This window comes from Molothrus aeneus, unplaced genomic scaffold (genome assembly GCF_037042795.1).
Source record: "Molothrus aeneus isolate 106 unplaced genomic scaffold, BPBGC_Maene_1.0 scaffold_34, whole genome shotgun sequence".
Taxonomy (NCBI): Eukaryota; Metazoa; Chordata; class Aves; order Passeriformes; family Icteridae; genus Molothrus; species Molothrus aeneus.
Window position 1 is genome coordinate 1867729 of NW_027099005.1, and position 12789 is coordinate 1880517.

General features: G+C 52.5%; 1 protein-coding gene across 1 annotated transcript; it reads right to left on the bottom strand.

The window, feature by feature from the left end:
* Positions 1-2245: 2245 nt before the first annotated feature.
* On the bottom strand, positions 2246-3008 carry LOC136570448 (olfactory receptor 14J1-like; the record flags this gene model as incomplete). Its single annotated transcript, XM_066570919.1, is given in 2 exon segments — positions 2246-2861; positions 2863-3008. Coding segments are annotated over 2 exon segments (762 nt in total), but the record flags the coding sequence as incomplete, so codon positions are not given.
* Positions 3009-12789: the final 9781 nt, after the last annotated feature.

Sequence of the window (12789 nt, forward strand, 5' to 3'; positions counted from 1 at the left end):
AATCTGCAGATGACACCAAGCTGGGTGTGAGTGTGGATCTGCTGGAGGGTAGGAGGGCTCTGCAGAGGGACCTGGACAGGCTGGATCCAGGGCCCAAATCCAACAAGGTGAGGTTGAACAAGACCAAGTGCTGGGTGCTGCACTTTGGCCACAACAACCCCTGCAGCGCTACAGGCTGGGGACAGAGTGGCTGGAGAGCGGCCAGGCAGAAAGGGACCTGGGGGCACTGATGGACAGCAGGCTGGACATGAGGCAGCAGTGTGCCCAGGTGGGCAAGAAGGCCAATGGCTCCTGGCCTGAATCAGGAATGGTGTGGCCAGCAGGAGCAGGGCAGGGATTCTTCCCCTGCACTCGGCACTGGTGAGGCCACACCTCGAGTGCTGTGTCCAGTTCTGGGCCCCCAATTTAGGAAGGCCATGGAGGGGCTGGAGCGTGTCCAGAGAAGGGCAACAAGGCTGGGGAGGGGTCTGGAACACAAGTCCTGTGAGGAGTGGCTGAGGGAGCTGGGGTTGTTTATCCTGGAAAAGAGGAGGCTCGGGGAGACAAGGTGTTGTCAGGGCTCAGGTTGGACTTGATGATCTCCAAGGTCTTTTCCAACCTTGCTGATTCTGTGATTCTCTGGAACCACCCTTGGAGCAGTTGCAGGAGGAGCCCTGGGCCTCCTCTTCAGGAGCTCCAGCAGCCCAGGTCCCTCAGCTTCTCCTGCCAGCCCCAAAGCCCATCCTGTCAGTCCTGCAGAGCCTCTGCAGCCCCTCCTCACTGCCCAGAACAGGGAGCCCCAGAGCCAGACACAGCATCCCAGATGTGCCCCCCTGGCCTGGGGTGCCTCTGGCAAGGGAGCAGCACCAGGCACTGCAGGATCCTGCAGACAATTCCTGCAGCACTTGTAGGATGATCCTGCTGCCCAAGGGACGTTCCCATGGTGCCAAGTCAGGAACTGCAATGGGCAGTGGGGCCAGAGAGGAAAGGGCAACCAGGGATGGGCTGTTTGCAGGGGAGGGGACAGTGATGGGCAATAGGAAGAAATCTGGATCAGGAAAGAGGAAAGAAAGCAAAGGTGAAGCCAAGGAAATGCTCGGGGCAGTTTGGGGGTGGCTGCCAGGCAGCCCTGGCTCTGAGCAACAGTGTCTGCAGTGGGACAGGAAACTCCCAGCTGATGGGAACAAACTTTCTGGCTGACTGCAGAGGCCAGGACAAAGCTGAGTGGTTTCCCTGGTGTCCCGCAGGCCTTGCTGGCCCCAGGGGCTGATGGCATTTGTGCTCCCTCAGGTTCATGTCCCCACAGCAACAGCATGGGGGTGCTGCCCCTGCTGTGTGCAATGCAAACAGGGGCTGCTGAGGCAGTGCTGCCGTGTCTGTGCCTGCAAGGATGGGGCACCTGTGTGAGCTGGGGGAGAGGCCAGGGCTGCAGAGGGGGGATGTTGTTGGCAGCTGCATGAGGACGCTCTGGGACGCTGCCCTGGGCTGTGCAGCGCACTGGGGATGGATCAGGCCCTGCTCTGCTGCTCCTTCCCGTCTGCCCCAGGGCCCTTGCAGAGCCCCAGCCATGCTGTTTGCCCCCAGCCTGCCCACGGCCAGCCTGGGGCTGCTCACGGGGCTTTTCTGTGCTGAGCATTGGCCTGGCCGTGTTCTTGAGAGAGCCTGGGCAAGGAGCCTGGAGCCCCCAGGCCCTGGGCTGAGGCGTCAGCGCTGCCCCAGCAGTGCCCATGGCCTGTCCCTGCTGCAGCCCCGGCACTGCCACCCCCAGGGCTGTGCCCGGCCCCGAGAGCACTCAGGCCCTGCAGCAACACCAGGGCCACCAGGGCAGCGGGGCAGGGCCACGGCAGCAGCACTGGCAACACCAAGTGCTGCTGCTGCTGGGCACAGCTGCTGGGCCAGCACTGATCTGCCCCAGCTCTGCACACAGACATTGCTGCTGCAGCTCCAGAGAAGGCAACAAAAGGGGGGTCTCCAGGGAAAACATTGATGGACTGTGTCAGTGAGGAGCTATGCTCTTGATAGCTTCAAATGAAATAAAGGATTTATTTCATTTGAAGCTATCAAGAGCACAGCTCCTCACTGACACAGTCTGTGGGTCATAGTGAAGGTGTGGAGAAACAAAATGAGATATGGCAGATTTGATGGGTTTAGTTTAAGGACAATATTAAAAAAGGAAAACAATGAAAAACAAGCTCCAAAATGAAACCAACAAGAAGTATCAAAGACAACTTTTATTACAAATTATTTTCAGAAACTGCCAAGGAGTTTAATGTTTCCTAAATTGTCCAGTCATCAGTCTCCACACTGCAGCCTGGAGCTCCTGGTTCCTCAGGCTGTAGATGAGGGGGTTCAGGGCTGGAGGCACCACCGAGTACAGAACTGACACTGCCAGATCCAGGGATGGGGAAGAGATGGAGGGGGGCTTCAGGTAGGCAAAAAAGCCAGTGCTGAGGAACAGTGAGACCACGGCCAGGTGAGGGAGGCAGGTGGAAAAGGCTTTGTGCCGTCCCTGCTCAGAGGGGATCCTCAGCACAGCCCTGAAGATCTGCACATAGGAGAAAACCATGAACACAAAACAGCCAAGAGCTAAACAGACACCAAGTAATGAAATCCAAATTTTTCTGAAGGTGGAGTGTGAGCAGGAGAGCTTGAGGATCTGGGGCACCTCACAGAAGAACTGGCCCAGGGCATTGCCCTGGCACAGGGGCAGGGAAAATGTATTGGCTGTGTGCAGCAGAGCATTGAGAAAGGCACTGGCCCAGGCAGCTGCTGCCATGTGGGCACAAGCTCTGCTGCCCAGGAGGGTCCCGTAGTGCAGGGGTTTGCAGATGGACACGTAGCGGTCGTAGCACATGATGGTCAGGAGGGAAAACTGCGCAAATAAAGAAGATAAAGAAAAACACCTGTGCAGCACATGCTGAGTAGGAGATGGTGCTGGTGTCCCAGAGGGAATTGTGCATGGCTTTGGGGACAGTGGTGCAGATGGAGCCCAGGTCGCTGAGGGCCAGGTTGAGCAGGAAGAAGAACATGGGCGTGTGCAGGTGGTGGCCGCAGGCTACGGCGCTGATGATGAGGCCGTTGCCCAGGAGGGCAGCCAGGGAGATGCCCAGCAAGAGGCAGAAGTGCAGGAGCTGCAGCTGCCGCATGTCTGCCAATGCCAGCAGGAGGAAGTGCCTGATGGAGCTGCTGTTGGACATTTGTTGTGTCTGGGCATTTTGACCTAGAGGAGGAAAGACCGGGCAATGGAGTGGAGATTTCTCACAGAAAAGTCATACCCTTTCTCACAGACCCTTTCCTGCCACTGAACACCTCGCCCTGTCCATGTCTCAAATATCTTCCTTCAGCTCTGTTGCTGGAGCCCTGATTGCTGTTGGGCAGTGTTGTGTCAGGAGCTGGACCTTCAGCTGCAGGACACCTGGGAGTCAGCCCTGACCCCCAGTCAGTGCAGGGGAACAATGAGGGCAGGGGCCAGTCCTGGTGTTTGGACTTGGATAAAGAATGTTCAGCTAAGGCTGAGGAGCTGCCTGGGGGAAGGGATGGGGATTGCTCTGTCCCTCTCTCCTGTTCCAGCTGCCCTGCACTTGCACCTTTCTGAAATCCACTCCTGTGTTACCCTGGACAGCCAGGAGACGCTGCTGAGAGCAGAGGGATCCCTGGCACACAAAGTGGCTCCTGCCTTTCCCAGAGTCAGGAGAGTGGGCTCATTGCCAGCCTCCCAGGCTGCCCTGCCCAGAGCTCCCCGGGCACATGGAGCTGGGACACCCCATTGCTGTGCTCAGCCTGCACAGGAGGAGCCCAAGGGCTGGGCCTGGCCCTGCAGCTGGAACTGCCATTGCAGAGAGCCCCTCAGCAATGCCAGCAGCACCTGGGCAAGGCAAGGAGAGATAGAGAGAGCCAGGCCTGAGGAAAAGCCTTTCCCTGCCCAGCCCTGCCCAGCCCCTGCCAGGCAGCAGCAGGGCAGGACAGTGGCCCTCAGGCCCTGGTCAGCAGGGTATGGGCACATGGCTGGAGAGATGCCCTTCATCTCTGGGGCTGCTCTGCCGGCCCAGGAGGGACTGAGGGCCCCGAGCCCCCGGGCTGAGGGCTGTGCTGGCTGCGAGGGGACACAAGAGCTGTGCTGCTCAGGGCAGTGTCTGCCCTGCAGGGCAGGCCCGGCAGGTGCCACACCTGCCCTGCAGCAGGGCTGCCCTCAGCACTGCCTCCCTCCCTCCCTGCCCACGGCTCTGCTGCTGGAGCTGTCCCAGCCCCAGCTGCTCCTGTGGCCCCGGGCTCCTTCCCTGCCAGAGCTGCCAGAGCCCAGCCCAGCCCCTGGGCCAGCCCTGCCCTGCAGCTGCTCGGCCCTGCAGGGATTAAAAAACAGCTCCCCCAGCCTGGGCACCATGGAAAGGTGATGCTGCATGGATCTGGAGGCTGGGCAGGTGCAGGCACTTGCTGAGGTGCCCAGGAATCCTCAGGGTGATGGTTTAAGAGTCTCAGCCCCTGCTCTCCTATGCACAGCTGAGTTTCCATTGCCACCCAGCTGAGCCAGGGAAAAGTGGGAGCACGGATTCCAGAAAGCAGAGACCCAAGCAGGAAACTCCTGCCCTGAATGTGCTCTTGACAAGTCCCGTCAAAAATGACCTGGTCTTCAGCTATAGCTCTGAGCAGCCCTGGCTGCAGCCCCAGCTTCAGCCCCTGCAGCCGTCCCTGGCAGCAGGAGCCGTCCTGCCCTGTCCCTCTGACGGTGCCCAGGGCAGCCCCACTCTGCAGCACATCCTCCTCCTCCTCCTCCTCCTCCTGCTCCTCCTGTGCCACAGAGAAACTGGGAGAGTCCTCCTGACACATCCCCCAGGCTCTGGGGTGTGCTGGCTTCAGGAGATCCCTCCAGGAGCACAGGGGACATTGCCCTGCACCCACACACTCACCATGCACAGGGCTGTGAAGATCTTTCCCCAGGTGAAGTCTCAGCTCAATGTCTTCCCAATCCTGATTGCCTTCAGCCTGTCTCTGCCTGGCTCCTGTCCCCTCAGTGCCTGCAGGCAGAGCCCTCAGCCCTGCTGGGCTGGGAGAGGAGCTGGCCCTGGGAAGAGCTGTTCCTTTAAAGCTCAGCAGCACAGACACAGCACAAGGACTTTAATGAGCCTCTTGGGGATTTGGTGTTGTTTACATCAGACTCCGTCCCTGAGAGAGTGATCAAAAACTTCTCAAGAACTCAAAGGTAAATTGAAACACTGAAGTTTCTTGAAGTTTTAATGGGTCCCATAGAGGAACACCACTGGGAAAGTGTCCCCAGGTTCCAGGTAGAGCAGAACACTGCAGGCAGTGATGACAGCTGGGGACAAACAAGGCCAAGGTGTCTCTGGTGCTGAGCAAAGATGGATGTGTTTGAGGAATGCCAAGGGCCAAGGCCTGAGCCCCAGGGCCTGGCCAGGCAGATCCTGTCCCTCCCTCCTTGCTCAGGGCTCTTGCCGGGATGGGCACTGGCATGTGGGGATGTGCAATGCCAAGGGCAGGAGCATGGGGCGGCCCCTGCCAGGCTGCTGAGCAGGGACAAGGAGGCCATGAGGCCCCAGGCCTGCAAGGGTCACTTGTCTCCTGCTCCTGCCTCCGTGCTTTCCTTTTTATGGAAAAGAACCATCCCTCCTTCCCAGGCACCCTTGGTGGGAAAACAGGACTCCCATACAACTAACCAATATCATTAAGCTGTAGCCATTGATTGTTTACATTATGCACTTATTTATGCATTCTAACTCTACTGCACACACTGATCACGCATCTCTTCATTGGTGCCTCTCTCTTGTCCTTGTGTTCTGCACTCACTTCTCAGGGTATGTGATTGGTTACAGTCCAGGTGGTTCACAGCCCTCTGTTATCTGGTTCTTGTAGTCTTGGTATTCTGTTTCTCAGCATTTTCTTTCTTCATTTAGCACAGTTTATGTCTTAGTAACCTTGGTGAATTCCAGAGGGCTCTGATAAGAAGAACTACAAGCAATATGGCTGGTGCACAGTGTGGTCTAAGTTGTTCAGATACATTGCTACAACTCCCCCTTCTTCTTCTTGCACCAGCCAAACCCTTTTCACTGTATTTTCTACCAAGTGGGTCACCAATATCACTATGCATGGAATAGCTCAAAGCAATATAATAATAACTACTAGTAATAACAAAGCTCCCTTAAGGTATCTTTCAATCATCCAGTTCTTCCCCATCCCTCAAACCATTCATCCAAGCCCCAATCAGAGTCAATTTCTTCATGTTGTCTTGTAGTTGTATGAGTTTCCTGTGAATGGATGTAGACTGGCCAGAGAGATTCATACAACACATTCCTTCAAAATCCTCACACCTGTGCCCATGTGCTAACAGCAAAAAATCTATAGCAGTTCTATTTTGCAGTGTGCCATGTCTAATACAATCTACCTCAGTGAGCATTTGATTTAAAATAGCTGAACTTGTGTTCAGTGTGGGAATCCACAAAATCAGAGGGTTTCTGGGAAAGCTGCAAAAGGCAGGCCTCAGAGACAGCAGGACTGTGATTAGAGCTAAGCAGTAGCCATGAGATTGGTCAGCAGAAAAAATATTTAAAAAGTCGTAAAGCAAGGACAAATAGAACAATGGTCTGTGTATTAACGCTTGTCTAGAAAAACTCTCTAAGCTACAGAAGAGTTTTTCTAGCAAGATATCAGGAAGTTTGAAGCTTAATAATGGAGCTCTGTGCATTGTGTTTTAAGGCTTACAAGCAGGTATTGTATTCAAAATAAGCAAGCATTGTTTTAACCAAAGGTACCTGTGCTTATTGTGGTTGGATAGAACTACTGTCAATATACTTTTGCTTTGTGGGATTGGTCAAAATACTTTTAAAGTAAGTTGTAACATTGAGTTCTTTGTCTTCTGCCGAGGACACGAGCTGCTGGCATCTTCCCATTCTCATAACCATGTAATGAGACTGATGCTGGAAAATAAAACAGCTCAAGGCACGTTCCACAGCAGCCCCGTCCCGTTTGTGATTTGTACATAGCCCCTGGCTCTCTCTATACATAAAGACAGACTGTGCAAAGTACTTTATGCTATGAATTTCATGAATTGCTCTCAAAAAGGACCAAACCCCTCTGTCTTAAGGCACTTTCATAACAACATGTACACACACCTCAAAGAAAGACCTCCAGTACTTGACCAGAATCATGAATCTAAAATTATTGAAGGGCCATACCCTCTCGCTATGTGGGGGAGAGGATATGCTTGTGTTTCTACAGATACAGGACCCCGGTGGATTCCCAGAAGATTTATCAGTAGACCACAGATCTGAAGACGACCCCTCGAATGAACACAAAGTCAGCTCCCTCTCCCACCATGCCACAGAAGCAGCTTTCTCTTGGAGATGGAGAAAAAAGAAATTCATATATCCAAACATTGTGGCAAGGACACTCATCGCACATAGATACATCCCACTGACAACATCCATGTCAATCTCAAATGCAGACACACCCCTGCCTTTTCCACCATCCCTCTACCAGTGACATTTTATCCCTACCCCCTCCCTCTTTCCCCTCTTGAAACTGCTCCTTTTTCCCTCCCTCAAACTTCCCTTAACAAAAGAGAAGGGTGTGATTGGGAGGAGTTGGGAAGAACTATAGGGGGAACTTAAAAATATTTAAGAATGTCTTAAAATAAGTCAACTAATGTGTGTTTTTACCGTACACAAGTGAAAACTACCCAGTGGGAAAGAAGAAGTATGATTCTTTCTGTCACACCCTCCAGGGCACCCCACAGCAGTACCAGTGCCATCGTTGTCATCGTCTTTATCAGCGCCCTCATCTGTATCCAAGTGACCACCGGCTGGATCGTCCCTCAGCCAAAACAAAACATCTGGGTCACTTTGGCAAAGTCATTAAAGCAAGACAATCTTTGCATGGCCATTGGAAGCGTAGACGGTCCGCTCTTAACATGCCTGGTGGGAGTCCCCCTGTCACCAAACGACTGCCCGTATGTAGGTAAGAAGCCCAACCCCATGGACACCTGGGACGAGTGGATGAAGATCCTCCCAAACCACGTCTCCACAGGACTTGCTTTTCCAGGCCCAGGATGGTGTTCTGGGCAGTGGTGTGAGGCACAGGGTCGGTCTCCAGCCATCCCGTGGTGGCTTCCACCATGGTCAGCACGTAGCACTTGCCCTGGCGTGTCTGGGGCAGTGTGATGGAGTCAATCTGCCAGGCCTCCCCATACTTGTACTTGGACCACTGCCCACTGTACCACAGGGGCTTCACCTGCTGGGCCTGCTTGATGGCAGCACACGTCTCACAGTCATGGATAACCTGAGAAATACTGTCCATGGTTAGATCCACCCCTCGGTCTCGTGCCCACTTACAGGTGGCATCTCTGCCCTGATGACCTGAGGCATCATGGGCCCATTGAGCTGGGAACAACTCCCCTGTATGTTGCCAATCTAAGTCTATCTTTGGCACCTCTATCTTTGCAGCCTGACCTACCTGCTCGTTGTTTTGGTGTTCCTCACTAGCCCGACTCTTGGGGACATGGGCATCTCAATGGCAGACTTTCACAGGTAGCTTCTCCAACCAAGAAGCAATGTCTTTCCATTCATCAGCAGCCCAGATTGATTTTCCTCTATGCTGCCAGTTGGACTTTTTCCACCTTTCCAGCCAACCTCACAGATCACTGGCTACCATCCATGAATCGATATAAAAGGTATCGTTTTGGCCCCTTCTCTCTTTCAGCAATGTCCAGGGCCATCTGAATGGCTTTGAGTTCAGTAAATTGACTTGATCCACCTTCTCCTTTGGTAGCTTGTGCAATCTGTCGTGTGGGGCTCCATACAGCTGCTTTCCATTTCCAGTTCATCCCTACAATGTGTCAGGAGCCATCAGTGAAAAGAGCGTAGTGTGTTTCCTCTGCTGGTAGTTGGTTGTACGGTGGAGCTTCCTCAGCCCGTGTCACTTGTACCTGCTCCTCTTTGTCAGTGAGACCAAAGTTTTCACCTTCCAGCCAGTTTGTATTTATCTCCAAAATCCCAAGGTGATTCAGGTTTCCAATACAGGCACGCTGTGTGATCAGAGCAATCCATTTGCCCCATGTGGTGTCACTGGTGTGGTGGGTACAGAGAACCTTTCTTTTAAACATCCACCCCAGCACCGGTAGTCGGGGTGCCAGGAGGAGTTGTGCTTTTGTGCCAATCACCTCCGAGGTCCCTTGAACTCTTTCATAGGCAGTCAAGATTTCCTTCTCAGTGGGAGTGTAGTTGGCTTTGGATCCTCTGTAACTTCGGCTCCAGAATCCCAGTGATCGGCCTTGAGTCTCCCCAGGCACCTTCTGCCAAAGGCTCCAGGACAAGCCATTGTTCCTGGCTGCAGAGTAGAGCACGTTCTTCACCTCTGCTCCTGTCCTGACTGTTCCAAGGGCTACTGCATGAGCGATCTCCTGCTTGATCTGAGCAAAGGCTGGTTGCTGTTCAGGGCCCCAGTGGAACTCGTTCTTTTTTTGGGTGACCAGGTGGAGAGGGCTCACAATCTGGCTGTATTTGGGAATGTGCATTCTCCAAAAACCTATGGCTAAGAAAGCTTGTGTTTCCTTCTTGCTGGTCGGTGGAGACATTGTTGTGATCTTACTGATGACCTCAGTGGGAATCTGACGCCATCCATCTTGCCACTTCACTCCCAGAAGCTGGATCTCTCGGGCGGTCCTTTGACTTTGCTCTTCTTGATGGTGAAGCCAGCTTCCAGCAGAATCTGGATGATCCTCTCTCCTTTCTCAAACACTTCCATTGCCATGTTCCCCCACACAATGATGTCCTCGATGTACTGCAGGTGTTCTGGAGCCTCACCCTTTTCCAGTGCAGCTTGGATCAGTCCATGGCAGATGGTGGGGCTGTGCTTCCACCCCTGGGGCAGTCGGTTCCAGGTGTACTGCACGCCCCTCCAGGTGAAAGCAAACTGAGGCCTGCATTCTGCTGCCAGAGGAATGGAGAAAAACACGTTAGCAATGTCTATAGTGGCAAAGCACTTTGCTGCCTTGGACTCCAGCTCGTACTGGAGTTCCAGCATGTTCGGCACAGCTGCGCTCAGCGGTGGAGTCACTTCATTCAAGGCATGATAGTCCACAGTCAATCTCCATTCTCTGTCAGATTGTGCACAGGCCAGATTGGGCTGTTGAAGGGTGAGTGGGATTTGCTGAGCACCCTTTGGCTCTCCAGCTCCCGGATCATTCTGTGGATTGGGATCACGGCATCTCAATTCGTTGCTATTTCACCTTGACTTGGCATTTTCCTATCTTTAAGCCTCTTCCCTCCGTCGAGCCCTAGCAGGCTCGGAGCCTGCTACAGATCACGGCATCTCAATTTGTTCAACACTGCCAGTGGTGCACTGTCGAGGTGACAATTGGTACTCATTGCTCTTCCACCCTCAGGAGTCCTACTGCAGATGAGTGTTCTGATAGTCCAGGCAAGGTGTTCAACTGCCTAATGTTCTCTGCCTCTACAGCAGCTATTCCAAAAGGCCACCCGAGTCCCTTGGGGTGTTTATGAAGCCATTCTGGTAGAAGTCTATGCCCAGAATACATGGGGCCTCTGGGCCAGTCACAATAGGATGTTTCTGCCACTCCTTCCCAGTCAGGCTCAGCTCAGCTCCCAACAGGGTCAATTGCTGTGATCCCCCCGTCACCCCAGCAATGGAAACGGGTTCTGCCCCCACATGTCCCGATGGCATTAGGGTACACTGCACACCAGTATCAACTAAGGCATTGTATTTTTGTGGCTCTGATGTGCCAGGCCATCGGATCCACACCATCCAGAAAATCCGGTTTTGCTGTGCCTCTTCCTGGCTAGAGGCAGGACCCTCCTAGCCCTGGTTATTATTTCTTTCCTGGGCATACATGGTAGAGGTTCCTTCAAGGGGATCTGACAGATCACACCTGGCAGCTCGGTCATGGCAGGTTGGGGCTGCCTTCACTTTAGTGGAATTACCTCAGTTAGTGTTTCCCTCCTTGAGCTGATGCACCCGTGCTGCCAGGAGAGAAGTGGATTTCCCATCCCACCTTCCCATGTCTTCCCCATGGTCACGCAGGAAGAACTACAGGTTGGCTCATTGGGTGCACCCTCTTTCTCTAGCTAGGGGATGTTGGGCTCTGACTTTGGGGCCTGTAACCTGCACTGGTGCCAAACTGATCTTCCTCACCTCCTCCTTCATCTCTCTCATTGTAGGAAACATATGTTTGTGCTGTTCTTGTGAGCCAGCGAAGGCTTCCTGAAGATCAGGAAAGCCCCGTATCTCTCTGGAGGAAGGTACCAAGGCTATCACCATGACACCATGGAGAAAGAGAGAGAGTTAGAAGATAGGGACTTTAGTTGGCTCACAAAGTGACATGGCTCCTTGGTCACCTACTGAGAACTTTGTTTCTTTCTTATGACCAATGGGCAGTGAATGTGTCTGTTCAGTAAATGTAAATATCTTGACAGAGTATAACAGCAACATGTTGCTATAATAAATCTCTCTTGCACCCTTCTGATGGAGTCGTGGTACTTTGTGCTGTGTCGTGCTCTGTATCGACATCTGGTGGCCCTGCCATGATTGCAACAGGACTGTAAAAAAGGAAAGACAAAAAAGAGAAAAAGTTGAAAGGTACCCTAAAAACGAGTGAAGGCAGCAAGGACGCTGCAGAGGTCCGGACCTAATTCAGTCTGATTCGAGATAAGTGATTGGGAAAAATAATGGGAAATAATTTATTAAATGAGGAAAAGGCTGTTTTGTCCACATGGAAGGCTTCATTGAAAAGGAAAAATGTTCAAGCTTCTGATTATGCTCTTGGTAGTTTACTGACATGGTGTAAACCACAGGACTTTGAAGCTGATGCCGACACTGCCCTCAGTGTCCGGGCATGGAAAAAGGTTGGGAAGAGACTATGGGAAGAGATATCTAAGGAGTATAAGACAGTTGTTGATTTGGCTGCTACCTGGAGACTGTTGTATGAGCCGTTGAAGGTGTAATATATGTTATGGAATAATTCATGCTTATAGAGAGAACGTATTTTATAAGACTGTGAAATCCAAACGAGTCTCTGACCACAAGCAGCCCAGAGGCAGACGTCTACTTGGAATCTCAAGGTTCCTGAAGGCAGCAGGAGAACAATACCCAGTTAACTTATGAATAGAAGTGTCCAGCGCGATGATTGCTGCTATCCCGGGCGATTGTAAGACGCTGAGGACGATCATTGCCCAACTGATACAATCGATCGAGATAGCAGAAGTTGCCAGAACAATACATCTGAATAGACGACTTCCCTGGATGCAATTAACGCCGGCTGTTGACCAGGAAACAGCGATTGTCCAGCTCTGCACAGTGAAAGAAACTGTCGGGAATATGCAGTTACAAAAGAAATCGGGACTCCTCTGCCTCAGGCATAACAAACTGTATAAAACAGCCCTGCAAGAAGTGCTGCTCGTGAACAGGGGAAGGTCTGATGCGATAGAGGTCAGATCCAGGTTCACACAGCGCTGACCCCGGGCTCGACACTTTCTCTTTGGCTGTGGGGTTTTTGAGGACCATATTTTGGTCACAGAAAAAAAAAAAAATCGTTTTTGCATTTTGATAAATTTGGCTTTTTGATTGATCATTTATAACAAAGGAACGGAAAGCAGAACAAGATAGAGGGGAGGAATTGGAGGAAGAGGAATTAGAGCAAGAAACTGAAGTAGAGGAACAGGAGGAAGTTGAGGCTGAGCCTGTCCATGTATCTCCCCCTGAAGAGCCTGCTGCAGTTGCTGGGGAGGTTCCCCCAGGGTTTGCTATCGTGACAATCAAAAGGCAGGCTGAGACTGCTCCTTGGTACTC